The following is a 17,991-nucleotide window of genomic DNA, read 5'->3' as shown; positions in this document are numbered from 1 at the left end:
GGAAACGGATCAATGCATGTGGTGTGGACCACTAACCTATAGCTTTAGACTTTTAAGGTTTAACTAACAGCTAGACTAGATTATGGATCCAATTCGTTTCTTCAATTACTCGTAGTATTAAAGAAGATTATCTGATCGATCAATGCTAAGGCAGACGACCCACACAAACAAATCTTTATATCAAGTCGAAAAAGGGTAAAAGGCTGCCCTAGAACTCAGATTTCCTCGCAATTTGTTGGTCTGATATACTGATCAGTAGTTTTAATAAATTCCTGCCGTATACAAGTTCCATGAGTAATATAATGGGGATGAAATCGGTTTGGTACGGTAGAATTTTTTTTTCTCCATCTTTCCAAGGAACTGAATATGCCGGTTCTTGAAAACTAGAAACCGGCCAATTGAGGGAGAAAACCGTTCGGTTCAGCCCGTTCTAGGGTGGTTAAATTGGTTCAGTCCATTTCGGCCTCTCTTTTTTTCACGTGACCTGAAATCGTACAATTCTTTAAATTCCTTCGAAATTCAAAAGGAACCAAGTTACTAATAAAACCGATCATAATTGCGAAAATTTGTCTGCTTCAGTCTGTCGGCTCTGGCTCGATCGGGATTCCTGCTAAACTTTCAATCCATATGATTGAACATTTGTCGTCTTCCTTTTTCCAGTAGAAATTGGGAGATTCCAGTTTAATAGATTTGTGTAAGTATGTGTTTGTTTGAATTATGTAAGCCCATATGGGAAACATGTAGGCTCAAAAGTGCCATCATTTTCTTTCAAGAAATCAATTGCTGTATTTGATGATAAGGGTGGCACTCTGTATAGGCTCAATCATTCTCCTGTACTGCATCTGATAACTTCATTTACTCCTTTAGTTTCTTTTCTTATTCTGTTTAGATGTTGTAAGCAACTATGTACTAGAGAAAGAATCTGAGCCCAGATTTGAGTGCACTAACCCAAACACACTCGTCTTCAGACTCATCTGATACACGTGATCCCAAAAAGTTACAAGCAGAGTGTCATACACGCTGGACGATTTTGTATACATTTGTATCTGTATCTACTCATACAAATCGATGTATGTGGCATTGCTCTTACCTAAAACCAAGACCCACCCATTTTACGAGTGTATCGTTAAAATGCATACACCTTGATATGATACATAGTGGAGGTTTTGGTAGGAAACAAATCACAACACCCACAGAGTAAAGGTAATGCTTACTTCTTGGCAGCTTACGAGCACCTCGACTAATCTAGAAGCCCTGACCCCGCTGCCCACTGGTGGAGAGCTCAATTAAGGTTGGAGCGAAGCTCCGCATGAATTGGCCCTAAAAAAATTGATAACATTTGGAGGTTTCGAACCCGAGACCTTACGAGGAAGCAAACCGAATCCCCCGGCACAACTTAGTGTCTAGATTTTGCATGGACACTATAAATAGTCAGTATTTGAGAAGTTGGAAGATAATGTTTACAATTGCATGCTAGCTATGTGATCTCCACTTCAACAAAATCTTTTTTCCAATCCCTCCCACCCATTGCACTAAGACCCCATTCCTTTTGCTCTGAAATTCCACATTCCCTCTTTTTTTCTTTACTCATTTGTCCTCACCATAGCCATCAGAGTGATGCAGTCGCTGCAATTATTAACTCAGAGAATACCACTTTGCCTTTCTTTAGACAGAAAGAATGTACATGCTTTTTGAAAAGGAGTCTCAACTTCAACTTTAGTTGTTACCCATATATGTGGGCAGGAAAAGCACACATTGCTGATCAATTTTTAATTGAGAGAGACAGTGGGAGATAGATAGGTTCTGTTTGTTCTCTCAAGATTTGAAAAATGCAATCGGTTCGGGTCGAGTTGATTCTGTTCTTTCTCCTGTTTCTTCTTCATCTCGTCTACTCGTATCAAGAACAAGAAAATGAGGACAACAGCCACAGCACCAACAACCACACCATTCACAAGGTAACATACGTCAATAACTGATGAAATGATAAATTATACCACAAGAGTTGTATGAGAATTGGAAGAAGTTGGATTTTGTGCAACTCTCCGTAGCCAACCCCATTCAAATGGGACTTCTGGCCCAGTTCGGTTTAGTTTGTTCATTTTGTGTAAGATTTTAAAATGGCTAACTGTCGTTCTGATTGGGCGTTGGGAAATGCAGTTGAGTCATGGTAAACTGGCATTTGAAATCAAAGTGCATGGATTCCTGCTATGGGCTTCAATGGGGTTCTTGGTGCCTCTTGGAATACTTGCAATCAGAATGTCACACAAAGAGCAATGTGGAAGAAGGCTCAAAATCATTTTCTACATCCATGCATGTTTACAGGCAAGTTCAATTTCTCATCTTGATTTTACTAAGGCTCCGTTCTGCTAAGTTTCTTATTCTTTGCGTTCTCTTAAACTTAACTTAAATTTACGAGTTTTGTCCTTATTTGAATTTTTTTTGCATTTGCTAGTGACATTTTTTGCTAAAAAGTGATTATCTCTCAAAATACTTGGGTAAAAGTAAAAAAAAAATTACTTTTCCGATTCTTCTCGTCGAGACGAATCAATAACCTGCAAAAATTTGGCGCAAAACTAACAAATGCGAAAAAATTCAAATAAGGGCAAAACTTTCAGATTTAAGTTAATTAGTTTAAATTAAGTTCAAGAGAACGCAACCTTAAGTACTTATTTTCTGCTTTACGAGACAGATCATTCTCTCATAATACATAACCTTTAATTCTTTTTTTTTCATCGAATACATCACCTTTAATTCAAAAAATACTTTTTTGACTACTTCACTTCACAGACAATATCTCTACAGGATGTAAAACAGAATTATCATTACAACTTTGTATTCTGTTCATTAGGCAGCCCATTTTTTGGACTTTAATCATGGTGATTAAAGCATTTAAGCAGAATCATTCCATGTTTCACGCATTTTCTCAGAAATATAGCTAGCCGGCTAACCCACAGTTTGGTGATCAATAATTAGCAAACTTAACTTCTGCTGGCATCAAGTTGATTGCAGTTATGATCATGAATACTTCGTTGGGAAGAAAAGTTGCTGATTTTTATCTCTTGATTCTGTCGATGAGCAAGCCGAAGAATCCTTGCTAATTTTGCAATACTAATACCGAAAATGATTAGTATTTTCCCTATTTTCAAACTTCTCATTGTTTTTTCTGAAAACAAGAACACTACCACACAGGCAAAAGAGTTCGGTAACGTTGTCAGTTTTTTAGTTTCTATTTACAAGTTCATGGAAACCCGATCGTTTCCATTTACGTAACTCAAAAACAAGAGCAGAAAACATGTTCGTATTCTCGTTTTTCGGGAAACGAGCATGAACTGTAAAGGCAATGTTAGTTATAGGATATGCTCGATAATAATAAAACGTTAGAATCCCGCGTGTTAGTGAAGCTTTATATATTCGTTAACACTAGTTGTATGCAAGAGTTTAAAATTCTTATTAAGTCTACTTTTGTTTTGCAGACACTTTCGGTACTTTTGGCAACAGCAGGGGCAATAATGTCCGTAATTTACTTTGACAACACTTTCAACAACACACACCGGAGGATGGGTTTAGCCCTTTATGGTGCTATATGGTTGCAAGCCTGTATTGGGTGTCTACGGCCACACCGGTAAATTATCTCCGGCACTCTTTGCTTTATTTGGATGCCCGTAATCTTTAGTGGAAATAAGAATCAAATTCCTACTAATTCAATATCCAAAGTAATTCTATTCTCATGTTTGAATTAATTTAATAATCTTCTCTAAGAAGGCACAATTAATCTATTTTGGAAACTTTTTAAAGTCAAACATTTCTTTTTTGTATGAATTGAGCCAGAAATCTAGAATTGTGCCTTGGTGAAAAGGGATGAGATTTCTTCCTAGTTTGGAAATATGATTTCCGGTTGAATATGTTATTAGAAATCACAATCTTATTCATGTCAATTTATAACATCGGAAACATGATGATATGACATCACATTACTATTCTCCCTCATGATTACTACTACCATCTAAACTGAGACCACCATATATGCCCCTGGACTTTCTCTAAAAGAAAACCCTTCCAAGACCAGTTTGTCTCCCACAAATTACATAAAAGTACCTATAAATCCAAAGAGAGATTAGCAGCAGCAGCTAGCATGAGCATTTTCCCCAAAAAACATGTCTTATAGCTGTTCTTGGTATGCAGGGGAAGCAGAGTAAGAAGTGTGTGGTTTTTTGTCCACTGGGCACTGGGGACATCAGTTTCTGCCTTTGGAATCATCAATGTGTACACAGGTTTACAAGCCTACAAAGAAAGGACATCAAGAAGTGTAAGGGTGTGGACTATAATGTTCACAGCAGAGATCACTCTGATTGCCTTCTTGTACCTGTTCCAAGACAAATGGCACTACATACAGAAACAAGGAGTGATTCTGGGCAACGAACCGGTCTCACCAACCGATCAAGAAATTGCACCAAGAGATAGGCCAAAGGAAATTCGATGACTGATCCTTGTTGAAAATCGAGTAAATTAGTTCAACTGATTTTGGATTCTTTGAAATCTTTTCACAATCAGTTTTCGCGTTTGATCCGAGGGATGGGTGCTTAAGGTTGTGTTCGGATCGCAGATTTGTAGTGACATTTTTATGGAGGCAAGAGAAAAAGTAATAGGAAAGATGAGAAAAGGATGAACAAGTTCCGGGCCAAAAATAAAAATAAAAATAAAAATCTACGATCCAAACACAACCATTAAGGTATGGGACACTGATGGCCGTTCATAAGATCCATCGGAGTTCCAAGTATGTGTCTATAGGAAAATAATGATGAGATTGTAAAGCTTGTTTAGACATCATTTGTATGTATCGAATATGTACAGAAACCATAGCTAGGTTGCGTTGCATGTATCGAATGATATATTTCAGTTACGGGCAGTGCTCAAGAGCATCGACTATTTGTTATCAACTCAATCATACAACACAAAAGGGTTTTCTCAAAATTCCCCAAGGCATTCCATTTCATGTATTTTGGATCGCGGCCTTTTCTACTCAACAATATTCCTGTACGGTATAAACTGGTAAGCACAGCAACTGCAATGACAAGTAAATATGGCTTTCCATTAGCACCAGCTGAGATTGACCGAAAAAATATTCCGGTATAGTACAAACCGGTAAGCACAGCAACCGCAATGATAACTAAATATGGCCTTCCATCAAAACCAGCTGAGATTGACCTACAGAAAACACAAGCAACCTTCTTTAGTACTCCCCCAATCAAGACCAAATGCAGGAAAATTTTGAGAAAGATAAAACAAAATGGAGTTAAATAAATCATCGTCTCTCAGTTCGTAATTGAGGGATGACCGGTTGGTTACCTTATTTCCGTAGTCGAGTTAGTCGTGAGTCCAAATCCAAAAGGGAAAAGTGGGTCATACTGTGAATCGCCAACGTTCACCGGGAGTTGATCTACAGTTTTGAACCACGTTCGAGAAAGCTGTCCAGAAAATCCATAGTCTCCAAAGAGGACATCTTGTAACGCCCCAAGCAGATCACTGGTCTAGTACCTTGATTTTGATTCACAAGCCACACCACATGACCCAAAAGTTTAAGTACAAGGTACTAGTAGTAGCCCACAAGCATGGCCGGCCCAAAGTATTTGTGTGCCCAAGACCTGTTCTAAGAATGGTGCCCTAAACGCTTGATAATTTTTACAGGAAAAAAAAAAACAGTCAGAGAAAGCCAAAACTATAGTATTAAATCCCCTTGACTAATACACACACACACACACACACACACACACACACATATATATATATATATATATATATATTTCAAAATTTGAAATTTTCCTTCAAAACAATTTTAATTTTAATTCCGATACTTGCTACTCATATGTTGCTTTCACGTGCAACCACTCTGTGAGCAAGTGGAACAGGTGGAGTAGAGGGCTTTATTGGTGAGCACTTTGCCAATTGAGCCTTTGCTCTGTCGATGTGAGACAAACATATATATATATAGGGACGGTTCAAGGGACACCCCAAAAAACACCTAAAAAAACACCCCAAATCTCAATTTCATAGTTTCCGATCAAATTTTTATGATCCGAACCGTTCAATGTGTGCAGAATGTGATTTTAAGGGTGCCCTCAAGAAATTAGCAAAAAATATGACACGGAAATGCTTGATTTTAGCAGTTTTTATTTAAACCGTTCAATAAAAAACTGTTTGAAACTGTTCGGATCAAGCCCTTTCCGGTCATTTTTTTTGCTGATTTCTCACGGGTATCCTTAAAATCACGTTCTGATCACATTGAGCGGTTCGGATCATCAAAATTTGATCGAGAGCTATGGGGTGTTTTTTTAGGTGTTTTTTTAGGTGTTCCCGGAACCGCCCCGTATATATATATATATAAGTTTTTGAAAAACTTCAGAATGTTGGCTGCTACACTCAGGCCTAAGATTATTGCTGTGATCATCTTGATATTTATCCAGGCCTTGCTGCTGTTCGGGAATCCTCAAAGGCCTAAAATGAGAACTTTGCCCCCCGAGTCTGATTCCTTGGCCTCCTTGCCCCCCGAGTGTAGGGCTGTCGAAAGTTAAGGCCTGAGAGAATTGCCTGGAGGCCTGGTACGCTTGTAAGAGGCTTGTTTAGACACATTTAGTGTTGCGGCCTAGAATTTTTATTTATCTTATTAGTTATTTTGGCCATTATTAATTGGAAGTGTTATGGTGTGGGTCCCAATTAATTATTTTGTGCATGCTATGGGTATTGTTGTCGCAATTGTAATTTTTGGAGTATAGGAATTTATTTAGTTTAGTAAATTTTATTAGTTTGATAATAATACAGTTGGTATTAGACTAGACTTCATAATTAGTATTTAGTTTAATATTAATATTGCGGGGTCTGTTATACCGAGTAGCTTATTATCAGGGCCAAGAGAGAACGTGGGTTTAAGGAAGTCATTATATTAGACTAGGGTTGTTTATTTTGAGAGAGAGAAGTAGCAGCAGTCTAAGAGTTTTGTCTGGTTCGGAATTTGCCGCAAGTAAGCGAATCTTCTTCTCTTCATGTCTATTTCTTTTCTCTTCTCTTTTTCACCTTCTCATGCTAGGGCTGAAATTGTGAACATGGCGATGTGGCGTAAAATATTGGCCAAGTGTGGGGTTGTTGATTTTATAATAACAGCGGTGGAAGGAATCAAATGGCCTTGTGCTTTGATCTTGTGTTGTGCGTACATGTGGCATATACATAGTTTAGGTGTAGACAATTGATTTTTGGAATGGAGAACAGGTGGAATGCTTACAGCACAAATCACTCGGTTTGGGTGTACGTGGTTGAACAGAAGGTTATAGCAATGGTAATGAAATTGGATAATGGTTTTGGTAGGATTGGTCTGAAATCATTCTTAGGCTCAGATTAGTATAGTTTTAGGTAGCTTTAAACTACCGTAGGTAACATTACTTGATACAGTTGGTGATAATATTACAATGTGATGCCTTGTTCAGGTTAGGCTCGTTTTACGTGGTTCGAGTTTCATAATTTTTTGGCTTAGGTGAGTGGTTAAACATGTTATGTATTTTTTAACTTCCCCGCGTCCCTTAAATTATTGTTTAGAAGATTTTATGATTGGAATTGAAAACTCGTAACTGTTTATTTGGTTACTTGAATCGGCATGCGGGAAAACGTTTGGTGAAATCTTTTATTGTCTGAATGAATCTTTTGGTGAGAACTTTGTGGATATTGTTGGGAACATATTTTGAAAAGTCCAGGGAAATTAATCCTCTGTGTGCGGGTGACTCTGGCCATTAGAGAAGAGACCGGGTTAGGCCGGTGACTCTAATGCTCAACGGCTTTCTTTTGCCGAGTCGTTCTTTGGGAAAAGTTCCACGGGCTGCCTACTCGTGGTGACTCAAAGATACGATATTGGATCCAATTATGAGATATTTATTCACTGGGATTTGGTTCTATCGATATTGGTTGTGGTTCCCCATTGTTGTTGGAGATTGATTTGTAATCACCATTGAGATTTATTGGTAAATGATTTATGGCCAAATTTGTTCGTTTGATGCACACCTTTGTATGCCAAAATATGTTAACGTGATAATCTATTTTTAGCCAAGTTTTAGAACTGTATTATTATACATGCTTTTATTACTCACTGAGCTCGTCAGCTGACGGATTTATTCCAACTTTTTTTTCAGGCAAGTTGGGAAGTTAGGCAAGGACTCTGGTGGCATCTCAGGGATTCTGTTGTTGACCTCCATAGGGTGTCTCATCCTAGCTCAGTATTTTATTTCATCGCTTCCGCATTGAAACATTTTGTCAGACATCTGGATTCTTTTATTACTGTTGGATCGCTGGATTTTATTTTGTTCATGGGATGTTTGTGCCCCATTCTTTTTATGGAATTTATTAGTTGGGGATTGTCTGAATGAAAAAAAAAATGGTTGACAGATTGGTGGATCCTTGGTTGGGAGTTTTTATAAAATTCTTATTTTTAGGCTGTATGTTCTACGAGCTTTGATCTTGTGGTTCATGGCCGGTCACTTCTCATTTTGGGGTGTGACATTTAGGCCTAAACTCGAGCCTAAAGTATCAAACCGTGATACCGGTGGTGAAGTAGGAGTTGACAACTTATCCTTGAGTTTAGCCATCACTTTATCAATGGCCTTGGTGGAGTTGATAATGACCTGGCTAGAGTTGATAATGGCCTGATTAGAGCTAATAATGGCCTTGTTGGATTCTTCTAGCCTTTGCAAACATGCATCCAAGGGATCAATATACTCCTGTGAAAGTTCTTCATTAGAAGCAACAATACAGATCTGAATGACCATGTTTTCTTCAACTTGGCCTCCAAAGGTCTGAGTATAATGAGGATCACCACAGCCACCATTTTGGTATTCAGGCTGTTTGGGCAGGCCTGAACGCATGACACTTAAATAGCCATGTGACTAAGCATTAAGGAGATAGGCTACCTCATTCCGTAGTTGGCGTTCCTCATCTTCAAGTTTGCCAACTTCGTCTTCAAGCCTTTGAATTGCATCGTTGTAGAAGTGTTGTGCGTCGAGAAACCAACCCTCCGTAGGATTGAGTTGATACCTCTCTCTGTCCAGACGGTTGATTTCGTCTTCAAGTACGTCAACCTTATCATATCGCCAACTAATTTCTTCTTCAAGATGCCGAATCTCAACATCTAATTCAACGTATTGAATCGACATGAATCGGCGTGATCATCCCCCTTGAAACGATTAGGGTCCCACGGGCATGCCAAAATGTTTCTCCATAAAAAGTCCAAAATCCAAATCGGCTTGGATTGCGCGGGCATGCCAGGGCAGAATTGTTGCCCAAATTTGTGTCAAGGCCTAGAAACCTCAATTTGATTTCTAATCGAACGAAAGTGCATGGCCTAAGGGTGGAGACCGTGAGGAGGTTCGTGATTTGTCTTTACGGGATAAGGACTTAGTATTTCCTAACCGTGTAAAAAATAGGACGAAAAGCAGAACAAGGCCTAAAACAAAATTAAAAAGGACTTTATTAACGGTTTAACAAAGTCTGGTTACAAGGAAATGAAATAAAATCTAGGCTTGGCTAGATTGAACCGGAAAGTAAAGATAATTGAAAGATAAATTGGATAAGTTGTGGGCTTGATGGTTGTGGACCCTAAGATAGAGGATAATTGAAAAATAAATTTGCATAAGCCGTGGGCTTGATGGTCGGGGACCTTTGCCAAGGCCTTCAATTCTGATATTTATAAGCAATACTTCCAGGCCTTGAGCTGCTTGAGTTGCTTCCACAGGCCTTCATGCATGGCTGCCAAGTGTCCTCATGGTAAAGGCTTAGGCTTGAGCTGCTCCTACTTCCTCCAATGAGTGATTGCCACATGTCTAAGCCTTGCTCCCCACTTCAAGAAATCAGCTGAGGTCTGAAAGGCCTGAAAAAACTCTCATTTCCTATATAAAAACTTGAAAAAAGGGCAAAACAAATTTTGGCTGTGCAGAATCACGAAGGCCTTTTGAGCTGCTTGTAAGCTACTTGAATGTCTGGATAGAAGATTTTGAGCCCACCAAGACAAAAATTTTACCAGGCCTTTCAGCCATTTCATTGACTCTTGAGCCCCTTTTGAAGGCTCACTTGCAATTTTTAAGTATTTCCATATGTGTATATATATATATATATATATATATATATATATATATATATATATACATACATACATACATTTATATATGGAAAAGAAAGATTTTGTGGGACTTGTGCCCTACCATTTGCTTTCTTTAAGCTTTCATATATCAGGCCTAGTTGAGCTGCTTGTGAGTAGCTTGGAAAGAAACTTCTAGGCCTTTAAGCTGCTTGTGCAGGCATGAGCTACTTGTGAGCTGCTTGGGTTGTCTCCACGCATGACTGCCATGTGTCCCAAGCCTTACTTCATGCTGAAGGATAGTAGAGACTCATGCCTTGAGCTGTTTGTAAGCAGCTTCCTTAGATCTGCCAAGAAAGAACATTCTAGGCCTTTAAGCTGCTTGTGAGTAGCTTAAGGCCTTTTCCTGCCAATTAAAGGCCATATGTGACGTTTTTTTTTTTTAAGAAGTAGGCCCATCTATTACTTGGGCCTGAACTTGAGGAGCATCATAGGCCTCTTCTTTTTGTAAGCCATGCGAGCCCAAGTCTGGAAGGAAAACTTGGGCTTTAATTGATTTAGGCCCACTTAGAAGGCCTTATTATTTCTAAGAATTGGCTTAGGCCTGGATAAAACACTCAGATCTAGTGGGTCAACCCAAGTCTTTAGCCAATTTTGAGCCTTGGGCTTGTGATAACGAAATTTTAGGCATAAATTTGGCCCAGGCCTTTGAAAACGCAACTCGATCAGTGACGTTCAAATTGGCCCGATTTCGTGGATGACCAACCATGAGGCTTTTCAAAGCCTGAAACCTTCATTCAAGGCCTTCTTCTAAACAACAAATTGATTTTCTGAATTTTGGCCAAAAATGAGTGTAAGCAACATGGCCCAAAAGTTTAAGTACAAAGTACTAGTAGAAGCCCACAAAATTTGTTATATGCCTAAGATCATCCATGTAGACTTTCAATATGAGATGGGGTATTATACATCTGTCAAGCCTTGGCCTTTAGTGCTCGGTAACCAGGCAGCCACCAGCGCATCAATTGAGGTACGATACGGTTCAATCACAAGTGGTCGACCGGATACCATGACGACACCACATTTCATAGCCTCACAGTCATTGCGAATGACGGTTGGGCCGGGATCTGATATGGTGAGAGTTAGGCTGTCCCCTGATGTCTCGGCATATGGGACCTCACCGACAACAACAATAGCGTAGCTGAAGTTGTTGGACTCGAGATCATTGACATCTGGGCTCTCAAGGTGGACGATTTCCATGCTTGGGTCGACTGCGGATATTATGGCATCAAGGATGGTGGTTCCTGTCCAATGTAAATAATCTTTGTCATGCATGATACAATTGATAACAAGTTCCTCTCCGGTTGTAATCACACGAGTCGAATATATTAACAGCATCACAAACACTGTCAGACAGTTCCAAAACATTTTAATTAACAGTGGATGAAAGACTGCAAATGTTTCTCCTTTTCTTTCATACAACAATTTCATTTCCAATCCAATGGAGTACTCTGTTACAGGATTCACAAATTCTTGCCTGACTGTTGTATTCAAACTAGCTCTAACTAAGCCTCCAACTGCTAGTAATTTGCAGATATTTAACTTCCTCGCTATGGTCCTAGTAGTTATTATACATGTAATCGCCATAGTACAAAATCAAAAGGCAGTAAACTGAACATACCAGTTGTGTAGTTATTCCCACTAAATCCTTGCCAAGCGATCGTCCACCCACCACATTGATAACCCAAATTATCAGCATGGGTACCTGCAACAAGAATTTTTCGTGTCTTCTTAGGAAGCGGTAATATGGTACTATTTACGTTTTTTCCATTCTTCAAAAGCGCAAGCGACTTCCTAACAGCTTCCCTCGCCAAGTTTCTATGTGCCTGTCAAGTAAAGTGGACAACCTCTTGTTACTGACCAATTCAGTTTTACCTTTTATGCCATGCATTCATTACCCTAATTTACAAGGATTTTGTTTTGAAACTAGGGATAGTCAGGGAAAAATATCTAAAAGAACACTTGAGAACAATTAGGGGCTTCAACAATCCAAAGGAAGGAAACAAAGAAGTACATTAATAGAGCAATACACCATTGATCACGATATTGAGTTCCACGTAGTCAGAAGCGAAAATTGCAGAGTAAGGTGACCAGTTTGGAGGTTGAGAATTTGGAACCTGTTGATGGAAAGCAACTGACCTTGCTTCCAACTTCGTCAATTAGGCTAAGATCAGCAAGAGGGTTCTCAAAGATACCCATTGTGAATTGCACTAGCAAAATTCTGCTTACAGCAGCGTCAATACGATCCATTGGGATAAACTTTTGCTTCACGAGGCACGTTAGATCATCAATGAACTCCTTGTACTTAATTGGAACCATGACCTGCAATTCCAAGGGCAATATCTTGAGTAAGTCACTATTACATGCCAACTGTCTCTATGAACTAAACTGGAGGCATAATACAACAGTTGCTATGTAATAGGCAGACATTTTCAATGAAAATAAGAGGAACTAACCATATTGATGCCAGCTAAAATAGCAGCCTGGATAGACTTGGCGTAGTTTGAATGCCATGGAGTGGTAAGCCTGTCGATGCCTTCCCAATCAGAGATAACAAAACCCTAACATTCCAGCCGAATGATTAAGCACTGCAGTAACCATGACAAACTTCCGGTATATGCAGCGTAGCCTGGGGTATAGGCGATAGAATGAAAGGTCATTGGTATCTGATTAAGATACATTAAAACTAACAGCTTCTGCTATCAGCTATATCTTTCTTTTACCTTTGGATTTGTTGAATTACATACCTACTGTCTATAGATCACCCACCGTATTTTACATAGTTTTAATTTTAATATCTGCCTAAAAACATTCAAGTGCAAGCCTTTTCACAGAATGTTAGCTTTTTCAACAAGACATAGAATGATAACCTACGACTAATTTGGGTAAAGCGGTAAAGCCCTTATTTGCCTTAATCGCCCGCTTCAGGTAAAGAATATATATTCACTTTGATGCCACAGAAACTACAATAGAAGCATTCAAACACGATTTGAGGTCAAACCACACATTCTGGGACATTACAAAAATAAAATAGATCAAACTTACGTTAAAGCAATATATCAATGGCAATTTATGATCATCATAAAATTGATATTCAGTATATCTTCTGAGGCTTCTCCAAATGCATGTTAAGTTGTCAAATGAAACCATCAGAGTTACATGTCTACGGGTCTGTTAACACAAGGATCCATAGAAATGGACAAGTTCAGTTTCAACAGTCTAAGCAACATATCTCCTCTACGGAATTACTAACATAACTGCAAAAAGGGTAAATAAACCAAGCCTAACACCATGGCATTATGTAATTTTACCTTAAACTTGAGTGTGCCCTTGAGATATCCAGTAATTAGATCGTGGTTGGCATGCATCTTTCTGCCATTCCAGCTAGAGTAGGAAACCATGATCGTTGATACACCTTTAGAGATCGAGTCAATATAGGCAGGCAAGTGAATGCTTAGCAAACAGTTTCTGTCGATCAGCATGTTTTCATTAATACCCTTGGTTGTCCCACCATCTCCCCCAAAATGCTTTGCACAAGCTGCAACCTTGTTCCTGCCATACAAATAAGCGAGGCCGGTAAGAAAAAAGAAAAGGCCAATAAACCAGGTTGGATTATATGGAGAATTTTTATATTAAGTGTTTTTTTTTTTTTGAAAGGCATATAAAGTGTTTAATTCTATGATATGGGATTGTTGGATAATTTTTATTTTATTTTTGATCGGCAAGATTGTTGGGTAAATGAGAAGAATGAAAAAAGATACTTAAATTATGAACAAGATCATAAGGCTATATAACCACTTGTATGCAGTGAGTTACGAATAGGGATGGCAATGGGCAGGTCGGAGTTGGATTTACAGTCCCTCATCCCCGCCTCATTCCTTTTCAGGGCAGAGTCACAGGCGAAATCAGCGAGATGCCGGAGTCAAGGAATAATTAGGTCCCCATTCACCATTATAATTTTGACTTTGTTCTCTTTGGAGTGTTTTGACAAGAAACCAAAACATTGATGAGTGACGAGGGCCAAAATAATAGAAACAAAGTAGACAGGGACATAAAATAATGGTTTATTACTTGGTAATTGACTCTTATTACTTGGATCGGGAATACCCCTCGGATTGGTGTGGGAAGGTTGGAGGCAGAGACAGGGCGAAGGAAATTGCCATCCCTACTTACTAATGGGCGTTGAATAGCTTGATATATGTTGTTGGGCTGTTTCCAAATAACTTGAACTTGTAAGACAAATAGTAAGTTAACATGGTATCTGAGCTCAAGTTGAACCAGGTCTCGAGTTCAAGTCATTCCATTCGCATTTGTTTCCTTTTTGCATTCTACTTTTCCTTTGGTATTTTACTTAATCCAATCCATCTATTGGTATTTGCATCTCCACGTGAAAGACGGGATTGCATATGAGGGAGGGTGTTGAATAACATTTGTCTGGCCCATTTCCTAGGAGCTTAATATCATGATGAGTGAAAATTTTGCTAAAAGAACTCAAAGAACTCAGGTTCTCATTGAAGTCAAATATAAGCATGCGTTAGCTTCGTAGCATCAACAAGTATCAATTGAAATCCAAAGCACCTCAGCCATTAACTCATGAGGATACTGCAATCACTAGTCAATAGGAGGAGTAGAATACAGATTAACAACTTGACAAAATTTCAAAAAGCATAGCATAATATCAATATACAGACTCCATACCTTACTTCAACATATGGTACTCCCCTGAGAGAACTATTTGGTATTTTGCCTTGTAACCCGAATATGATATCCGTCATTTCTTGGAGAATTTTGGGATCCTCACTGCAGCTCTCATAGCACCTACCCCATCTAGGATCTCTGCAAACCTATATGCAAAAGGGTTTCCATGAAATAATTGAAACCTCAGAAACCACAAAAATTCCTATTCAGCCTTCAGGTTGGCCTAGTGGTTTATATGTATAGTGCTGCAACTTACTGCAACACAAGGAGCAAAGACAGAGGGGATTCCAGTAGCCCTGACTTCAAGAGCAGTTGCACTGCCGATTCTACGCACAAGTTCAGGATCCCTGGTGCAGTTAAGTATATTAGAAGACTGCAATTTAGTAGTATTTCCATAATAGTCTACTCATGACCAACCGTTACAACAATCTAAAGACCAATACACAAGCAACAGAAGCTGTGCATCAATAAGAAGTTTAATCAGTCTCTTTTTATACAAAAAAGTGTAGGAATACAACTGTGTCTGAAGCTGTTGGGTGTAGGCCCATGTGCATCCGACGGCTCTGGACATAGTTCTATCCAGAGTTGTGTTTTAAAGTTGTGTATGTACCATTGCTTTTATTTGAGTAACAATGTACGCAAACTAATTTGTGTATGAGTGAGTTATAATATCAAGGACTCAAGATAATGCCTAATTTCTAATATTTTGCGAGAATGTAGTGGATAATTATAACAACTCTCGATTAAACTGACACTAGAGCTTGAACTTGTTATGGAATCGTTCAAACATACGTACAATTGCATGAATGATAAATCAAGGGGGCGACTATTCGCAGCCCCATATTTTCTCTCTTAGCCCGTTAAAAATTTTCAATTATACTCGACAATTAGTTACCGAAATTGAGATACATTTTCAGCATACAATTATCGAAATATAATATTTTTTTCAACAGCTATTTACCGAAAATGTATGTTCGGCAGTTGTTTACCGAATGTTGAACATATTTTCGACATGTAGTTATCGAAATATAATCTTATTTTCAATAGCTATTTACCGAAATGTTATGTATGATTTTCAACAACTATTTATCGAAATATAGTGGACTAAGGGAGAAAATACAGGATTGCGAATAGTCGCCCCCTAAATCAAGTTGGGCACAGATATCCTAGAACAATATTGAGGAGCATGGAAGGCTGGAGGCATAGGAGTTTTTTTTTCAAAAGCATAACTTACTCAGAATAGGGCACAGTGAAATTCAAAAACCTGCAAAAAGGAAAAGCATTCAAGAAAAGAAACCATAGTTTTCTACTTGCCTGGTGGCTCCTAGTCCAATGTTATGAGGAAATATCGTAGCATTGTAGACAGAATTGTGTCCAAGAACAGCATCGATCCCATATATCATTGGAATCCCCAAACGGCTGGCTAACGATCCCTTTTGAAACCCGTTAACCATATTAACCGAATCCTCTGCACTAGCATTTAGAAGAGGTGTACTTCCCCCTCCGCCACTCAGTACATTCCCTGCACAACAGGATTCAGGGACACTGCCAAGCAGGGCGCTTTGCAGGGACTGCTTGGCAACATCCCTATATCCCCGGATAGGTGATGCATCAAATTATTGAATTAGTTACCATAACCTACAATAAGTTACCAAATAAGTATGGGGACACCGGACATGTATGTTTGATTGCCCAGACTAAACGGGCGAGGGATATGATCTTTCACCAGTAAGTACTGATACTACCGAACTTTCTCCTCCTCTCTTGATGAACTCTCGGCTGAAATCTTTTCTTGCCATTGGATTCCCAGTCCTAATATTCATGGTAGTTGACTTCACTCTTGTACATTGGAGTGCACTTTCGTCCCCAAATCTTTTTTGATTTTGCAGGGGTTCTATCGAAGACTTTTAGTGCATCTATTAAGTACATCTACAAGACGATGAAACTATATATGATATGCCATTAGATTAGTTGTTCTAATTTCATCAGATGTGAAACGATATTCGTCCCTTCGTAGTGGAGCCCTTTCTTGTCGGTGGATAACCTATTTCTGACCAGGCAGTCTTCTAAGGAGGTTCGAGCGTAGATCGGTTGGTTTGTCCTCGGCGATTTTCCTGATCGAAATCAAGCAGGTTTTCATGAAGAAGATTTTGTTCGGCATGTTCTATTCGATACAGGTAGGAGAAGAACCCGACACGGATCAACTCCCTCTTCAAAAAGAGATATGGCATGCATATATGAACTTCTCGTTTTAGAGAAAGAAAGACGGCGGAAGGACAGCATTTAAACAAAGAATTTCCTGTTGACTACGTTAGAACCAATAGTGAGTGGATTACGGAATACAGTTTACACAAGCCAAATACATTCATACCAAGAGAAACCAAGAACAGTCAGGAACCGGGAGCCAGGAGAGGTCAGGAAGACAATCAAAAATAACCAAGAGTCAGGCAAAAGCCAAGAGAAGCCAAGAGCGAGAGCAAGGAGAAACCAAGAGCTAGGTAGGACAAAACCAGGAGAAGCCAATAGCGAGGACCGAGAGCCATGAGAAGCCAGGAAAAAACTAAAGAAAACCAAAAACAACCATGAGTGAGAGAAGCCATTGTAGTAGAGATTCGAGGTGAAATTCGAGTGTCTGACAGACGACAGGGAGGCTTAGCTGCCCGCAAAAGAGCGAGCTATCCCACGGGACCTAAATCTTATGATTCTGATACCATGTTGAGAAAGTGAATTAACATAATATTTTCTAATATTATGTAACGGTTACGCTTCTAATCAATTCCTAGTTCTAAAAAAAATACTAGTTTATAGGAGTAATTTTTTAAAAGACGTTTTATTGGAGTAGTTTATAAGAGCATTTTTTTGTTGTTTGTGCATTAACTGCAGAGAGAGTGCATGAGAGAGAGAGAGAGAGGCGGGGTAGGGATTCCAGGTGAACGTGATAATTAATTGGTGGGAACCAGATAGATCTGATTCGTTGGAATTGTTGACTTATCATCTTTGTTTTTGTTTCGGCTGTCGGCCCATAGTCGTAGTCTACATTATCTCTCTCTCTCTCTCTCTCTCTCTCTCTCTCTCTCTCTCAGTCTACATTATTCATGCTGTATTAATGTACAAATGATCATTCTTGG

The 17,991-nt window shown here is 39.0% G+C and overlaps 2 protein-coding genes across 2 annotated transcripts; one reads left to right on the top strand and one right to left on the bottom strand.

Moving 5' to 3' along the window:
- Positions 1 to 854: 854 nt before the first annotated feature.
- Positions 855 to 4,919, top strand: LOC131321804 (cytochrome b561 domain-containing protein At2g30890-like). Its single transcript, XM_058352759.1, has 4 exons — positions 855 to 1,955; positions 2,158 to 2,322; positions 3,474 to 3,622; positions 4,183 to 4,919. Exons 1-4 carry the CDS (start codon positions 1,830 to 1,832, stop codon positions 4,478 to 4,480), a joined length of 738 nt encoding a protein of 245 aa, XP_058208742.1. The 5' UTR covers positions 855 to 1,829; the 3' UTR covers positions 4,481 to 4,919.
- A 6,149-nt stretch (positions 4,920 to 11,068) lies between these two features.
- On the bottom strand, positions 11,069 to 15,434 carry LOC131323684 (uncharacterized). Its single transcript, XM_058355530.1, has 8 exons — positions 15,301 to 15,434; positions 15,120 to 15,210; positions 14,864 to 15,009; positions 13,477 to 13,717; positions 12,622 to 12,726; positions 12,305 to 12,487; positions 11,787 to 11,991; positions 11,069 to 11,409 (listed from the first exon to the last, which is right to left on the bottom strand). The coding sequence occupies exons 1-8, from the start codon at positions 15,432 to 15,434 to the stop codon at positions 11,069 to 11,071; spliced, it is 1,446 nt and encodes a 481-aa protein (XP_058211513.1).
- Between the last annotated feature and the right edge of the window lie 2,557 nt (positions 15,435 to 17,991).

This window comes from Rhododendron vialii, chromosome 4a (assembly GCF_030253575.1).
Source record: "Rhododendron vialii isolate Sample 1 chromosome 4a, ASM3025357v1".
Lineage (NCBI taxonomy): Eukaryota > Viridiplantae > Streptophyta > Magnoliopsida > Ericales > Ericaceae > Rhododendron > Rhododendron vialii.
Note: the sequence above shows the minus strand (reverse complement) of the source record. Positions and strands in the feature narration are given on the sequence as shown.

What these genes read in the sequence shown, in the direction of transcription:
- LOC131323684 (XM_058355530.1), bottom strand. Translation starts at nt 15,434, where the DNA reads ATGTCCAGAGCCGTCGGATGCACATGGGCCTACACCCAACAGCTTCAG. An exon ending in AGGGCACACTCAAGTTTAAG is followed by an intron (nt 12,727 to 13,476) that starts GTAAAATTACAT and finishes CTGGAATGTTAG; the next exon opens with GGTTTTGTTATCTCTGATTG. An exon ending in TTTTAGCTGGCATCAATATG is followed by an intron (nt 12,488 to 12,621) that starts GTTAGTTCCTCT and finishes TTGGAATTGCAG; the next exon opens with GTCATGGTTCCAATTAAGTA.
- LOC131321804 (XM_058352759.1), top strand. Translation starts at nt 1,830, where the DNA reads ATGCAATCGGTTCGGGTCGAGTTGATTCTGTTCTTTCTCCTGTTTCTT. An exon ending in ACAACCACACCATTCACAAG is followed by an intron (nt 1,956 to 2,157) that starts GTAACATACGTC and finishes TGGGAAATGCAG; the next exon opens with TTGAGTCATGGTAAACTGGC. An exon ending in GGGTGTCTACGGCCACACCG is followed by an intron (nt 3,623 to 4,182) that starts GTAAATTATCTC and finishes CTTGGTATGCAG; the next exon opens with GGGAAGCAGAGTAAGAAGTG.